Source organism: Athene cunicularia (genome assembly GCF_003259725.1).
Source record: "Athene cunicularia isolate RWA chromosome 11 unlocalized genomic scaffold, athCun1 chr11_part1, whole genome shotgun sequence".
Classification (NCBI taxonomy): Eukaryota; Metazoa; Chordata; class Aves; order Strigiformes; family Strigidae; genus Athene; species Athene cunicularia.
In genome coordinates, this window is record NW_020799113.1 from 20,290,050 (window position 1) to 20,295,667 (window position 5,618).

At 41.7% G+C, this 5,618-nt stretch overlaps 1 protein-coding gene across 1 annotated transcript; it reads left to right on the top strand.

The window, feature by feature from the left end:
• The first annotated feature begins 8 nt into the window (after window positions 1–8).
• GINS3 (GINS complex subunit 3) lies at window positions 9–5,074 on the top strand. The gene is made up of 3 exons (XM_026856796.1): window positions 9–49; window positions 382–622; window positions 3,210–5,074. Exons 2-3 carry the CDS (start codon window positions 383–385, stop codon window positions 3,438–3,440), a joined length of 471 nt encoding a protein of 156 aa, XP_026712597.1. The 5' UTR covers window positions 9–49; window position 382; the 3' UTR covers window positions 3,441–5,074.
• Window positions 5,075–5,618: the final 544 nt, after the last annotated feature.

Sequence of the window (5,618 nt, forward strand, 5' to 3'; positions counted from 1 at the left end):
CGGCCTGCCACGCCTGGCCTTCGCGCTGGGCCGGGCCGCGCCGGGCCGCGGGGGCTCGGGGGCAGCCCCGCGCAGCTCTTCCCGCGCGTCCAGACTCCGGCCGCGCTCGTTTTTTGGGATCACTGCAAGCAAATTTATGCTCCTAGCTGCTTTTTAAGTACAGTAAGAACATCGATTAAAAAAAAAAAATCCACTTTCAGAACCTTGCAGTAATAATGCTTCTAAAGTGTGTCTGGTTTATATCACAATTACAGTAGTCTGTTCTGAAAACAAAATTGACTTTTTCTAATACCGGATCTTCATTAATAAAGTTCACTCTCTGTCTTTGAGGTTGCTTTACTTGTATTTTCATGGCAAGGACAACTTTTGGTTTTTCTCATTCATGCAGGGATCAAAGCTGGAAGTACCTCTGTGGCTTGCTAAAGGTCTACATGACAGCAAAAGAAGAATAATTTCTGTGGAACTGCCAAAGATTTACAAGGAAGCTTGGAGGACAGTGTTCAGCGCTGATGCCAATGTGGTCGATCTGCATAAAATGGGGCCATACTACTATGGATTTGGTTCCCAGCTCCTGAATTTTGACAATCCAGAGAATCCTGAGATAGCTCAGACTATCCTGCAGGCAAGTAACTGAAATAAGTCTTGAAATTTAGTTTTACACTTTTCCATCTTCCTCTTGTCCCTAGCAGCTTATCAGTCTTCGGGAACAATATTCTGTTTTAATCCAAATGACTTCTGGATTGAATATGGATTTCTAGATAAAGCTGTAGGATGGCCCTTTTGGCTACCACACCATCTAATGGTGGAAGCCTCAAGTCTGTACCAGGAGTGTGATTTTAGCTTGGAGTTTCCACACTATAAAGATGGTATTTCATAAAATCCTGTAAGACAGGTAAGATTATTTGATTGTGCCTGTGCTGCAAGGCAGAATTGATTCACCCTCTATTATTTCTGCTTTTCTACTTTGCAGTGATGTGAATGCACAGTCTTCTGAGCATTCTGTTTCAGTGCTTCACCATCCTAATCTTAGGTTTCCTCTAATGTCTAAAGCTCCTTTGCAGCAATACAAGCCCTGTTCTGTTTGTCTCATACAGAGTAAACAGATCATTCTCTTCCTTCTTTCAGCAGTCCCAGTTCATTTGGTATCTCTTCATGAGTCATGCTTTCTAACCTCCGATTGTCCTTACTGTGCACTGCTATCTTTACAGTTGATCTGCATCCACTGTGACATGCAGTGCCCTGAAGTCTCCTGCTCAGGACTTGTGCTGATGAAAACAAAAAGATTACTTTGTGACTTTTGTAGACCATGATACTCTTTGCTCATCTTGTTTTTCACAATAGTGACATTGATAGGTGTTCAGTTTACAGTCCACAGTAAGACAGTACAGATTGTATACCCAGACAATCATTCCTCTTCCTGCATTTGTACAGTTCCCTATTTCTTCCTTAATGTAAAACCTTACATTAGTCCCAGCTGAATTACATCCTGTTGTTTTCTTGCTATTTTTCTAATTTGTCAGGATCATTATGAATTAAAGAGGTCTGCTCCCCAACATGCTTGCAGTCATCCCTCCTCCTGTATGTTGTTTGCTAATTTAATAAGCATAACTTTGGTTCCTTTAGTAAGTGTATTAATATATCAAAAAGTACTTGGTTCCAGATGGACCTCTGTTGCACTCCGCTTTATATGTTCTTCCCTCCTGACAGGAGCTGTGGATAATTGTCTTTACGGACCACCTATGAGTGTTTAGCCAAACCTTGAAAGAATGTCCCATTGCAGATACCTGTCTGCTGCTTTTTCTCCCCTTGTAGGGCCCAGCATCCTGCTGTAATAGGAAGCTAGGCTGGTGTCTCAAAGTTTGTTCTTGGCAAGTCCAGGCTGGCTGCTACTCTTCACTCTTATTTTTCTTGCAGAAGTTTATGTATAGTTTATTTGTTCCAGTATGTTTCCAGGAATTGATACTCATGGATTTAATTCCCTGGCTCTTCCTCCGTCTTCATCCCCTTTCTCTTTTAAAAGATAGATACCATCTTTGCCAGCTTCCGGACTTAAGTGCTGCTTGAGCTTTTAAAGATAACCACTAACAGTTCTGAGATTTCTTCAGCTAGCTCTCTAAGTAGTCTGGGACGATTGTTATTGGCGCTTTTTTTTTTCTCCTTTTTTTTCCTTCTGCTCTTTAAATGAGGGCTGATGCAGAGAGGCTTTAAAGCACTGCTGCTTTCTTGGACTGTCCACTGAAAGCTTGCTTTCTGCATTGAGGAGGTGACCCCACCTTTCCTTGTCTTTTCTCTTTCTGCTAATGGACATCTTAGGAAAAAACCCACATTAGCATGCATTACTTGTTGACAGAAAAATCAAAACATGCAAGGTATGCTTTCTCTTTAATAAAAGCAAGCAAGGGGGGGGAGTAGTGCTGACTTAAAAAGTAAACAAAACACCAAAAATACTTCGTCTCCCAAATATTCAGGAACTATACATGTGAAGTATAACTATTTGGTGTCAGAGACAAAATGAGAGTTATTAATTTATAATATATTTATTCTGTTAGTAAATCTCTAAAATACTACAGTTCTGATGATTCTGGAATCAGCTTCTGAAATAACAAAGCAGTTTTCAAAGAGTTTTGACCCCCTTTATCCACAAAAGTAAAGATAGGGAGGGAAGTAAAAATCCATAAATATGTCTTATTGCTTAGCTTTCTAAAATGTTTATCTATTAGTCGTAGATTTGGGTTTTTTTAATTTTTTGGTGGTTAAGTGTTTTTTCAGCATACCGAATGCTTTACAGTGGCTGTGTTTGGTTTAACTTCCAGGCCCTTCACAAGTTTTAGCTTGTATGCTCCTGCAGCAGTTGCTGTGGCATGAAATTCATTCCACCCTCTCTAAAGCAATAATTGCTTGTGAAACGAGATGGAATAGATTGTAATTGTGTTATACCCTGTGGTCTGCTCAAGCCTGTCATTAGGAAGCAACCAAAATCTAATTCTATTCTTTCTTCCCATCCAGTGTATCAGGCACTTGCTCTCCCAGCTCAGACAGGAAATGTTTTGTCTTTGTATCCAGGGTTAATAAGTGCTGTGCTGTTTGCAGACCCTTGACTAGTCGTCAACTAGAGCCTAGTCTTGAAAAAGCAGGCTTCTCAGGCTTCTAGCATTTGAGCTGAAGAAACCTCTGTGTTACTTGTCAATAATTCTGCTTATCTTTGTTAGACGTTTATTAGCCGTTTCCGTCGTATCATGGACTCCTCTCAGAATGCCTACAACGAAGACACATCAGCGCTGGTGGCTCGGCTGGATGAACTGGAGCGAGCCTTATTTCGAGCTGGCCAGAAAGGGCTGAATGACTTCCAGTGCTGGGAAAAGGGACAGGCTTCTCAAATCACAGCTTCCAGTCTGGTCCAGAATTACGGGAAAAGAAAGTTCACAGATGTGGATTGTTGAAAACCTTGAAGAACGTGGTGCTACAGTGCAGAACACTGAGAGGTTTACAGTCTGTCTGCCACAGAAGAGCAAGATGAACAGCTTTGGGGAAGGACAGGCTTCCTGATCATTGATGGGAATTCTTCTCTGTAACATCTTTGGATTACATTAGTGCAAATTTTAAAGGCAGGAAGCAAGGGTATAAAAAATAGATAGCCTCACATCACTGGATAGCTTTGCAGCTTACCCATACAACTCCTGAGGATTTTCAGTTAAAGTGTTTGCTAGGTGGCTGAAAGGGTTTTCTAAAAGGGTGATTAATATTTATTATTCCTTATCTTCCAAATGGATATTTACAGTATCAGATCTTTTGGGAGAAAAGTGTAACTCTCTGTATTTCATCTTGCCCTTCTCATTCAAACCTCCTAGGAACAGCTGTCACCAGGTTCCCTGTTCTTTGGAGACCACCAGTGATGTGGAAAAAAGTGTGGTACAGACTGCATTGAATTTTTCTCATTTCTTATACATTGAGGTGCAACAGGTACTCTTTGTGATGCAGGAATGTTTTTATATGCTGACTTTTGTACTTAGTGCCTTGGAGAAAAACACCTCCTCCACCATGTAGCAAGTGAAGTGGGTATGCAAGTCTCATCCTCACTCTCCCTTTTGGCCCTTGCGGGGTTGATGCTGCATGTGATGGAGAATGTTCTTGTTTGATGCAAGGGATGTGTGTCTGTAATGGGTGTTAAGCTCCTCTGCTTGTTTTACAGAGGAGGCAACAGAAGGCAACAAAGAGTGAGTCTGGACTGGATCAGAAGCAGCAACTTTAATGGAAACTCCGCAATTCTCAACCTCTGAGCCATCTATTTTCCCATGAGAAATTCTGATTACTGAATTTGGTTAGTAGAAGGGACAGAGCAAATGAACTGAGTTTCCTTCCTTCTGATCCATCTAAATGATCCTAGTAAATGTCATTCTTACCAGTATGAGTCACTGGAGTTGGAGTTGGATCTTCTGAACAGCACAGTGGTTATCATCCTGTGTGGATGCCCTAAAACTAAATTATCTGAAGTCCCATTGGATTGGAAATAGAAAACAGATGGTTATCTCTGTAGGATGTAGTTCTCATGGTGATCAGGATGGTTGTCCTTTGAAGCAGGTATTAGACATCTTACGGGTGCTTCTAATCATCTGTAGCAGCTGGACCTTGCAGACTACTTAAGTGGAGGAGCCAGATCGTAATGATACTGAGCACTTCCTCTTCTGTGGGAATTGCTGCAAGTGACAGCCAGATCCAAATCTTGGAGTTGTTGTTACTGGCCTTGCACATGCACCTGGTTATTGGATACTTCAAACTGGAAACCTAAGTACAAAGGGTGCGTGGCCTCCCATACCGAAGTACTGGATACTTCAATATGGGAGGTGGTGAGAGGGGGCAGCGTGCAGGCTGCACCAGCACCTTGGCATCTTTGCCTCAGCTGTACAGGGCACAGGAGGTGAGTTGGAAGCTGTGCCTGCAAAGTATTTCAAGTACATGCAAGATCAAATAACTGCTGCACTTAATGAGTTAATGGCACACAATAGCCTATGCGTTTTGATGGAGCTTTTGTATATTCTCTATTTCTGGATTTTTATGTTGAATATTTGTATGGGGATGCTTGTAATGTGAAATGTCTGTTGTGAATTGCTCTGCAGCAGTAAAATTAGTCATGGATTGGAAAGTGCAGGTCTCTACAAAATTGTGGCTGTGATAGATAATTCATTCCTGCTTATATCATTCCTCTTTTACAGGTAATGTGGTCAGGAGCTACATTTGTGCAGTCATACAAGTGAAGAAGTAGTTCCTGTCTGACTTACCCCACATGTGTAATAGCTGTTTGCTCAAGTTGTGGGAGAGACACTATCAACTAATCAATCTATTGATTTTATAAATGGCATTTTTGTGAAACACAAGGTGGATGGAGGTGATTCCATGTTACCTCAGCTTTGTTGAAGAGGGGTGGGTAGTGGGTGGAAGCTGGCTGTCTCTATTCGTACCCTCCTTCTCCAAGTGCTGTAACAGACTCACATAGCATCAGAGCTGCAAGGGAAGCAAATCAGTGCTTCAGCTGCAAGGGATGCAGGTCTAAGTCATCTCTGATGAGAAGCATTTTTGAGTTGGAAGGATTACTTTGAGATGGTGACTTTCAGATCCAGTTG

Coding starts and splice junctions, on each gene's coding strand:
- GINS3 (XM_026856796.1), top strand. CDS start 383: ATGCAGGGATCAAAGCTGGAAGTACCTCTGTGGCTTGCTAAAGGTCTA. Junction 623..3,209: donor TAGCTCAGACTATCCTGCAG/GCAAGTAACTGA, acceptor TATCTTTGTTAG/ACGTTTATTAGCCGTTTCCG.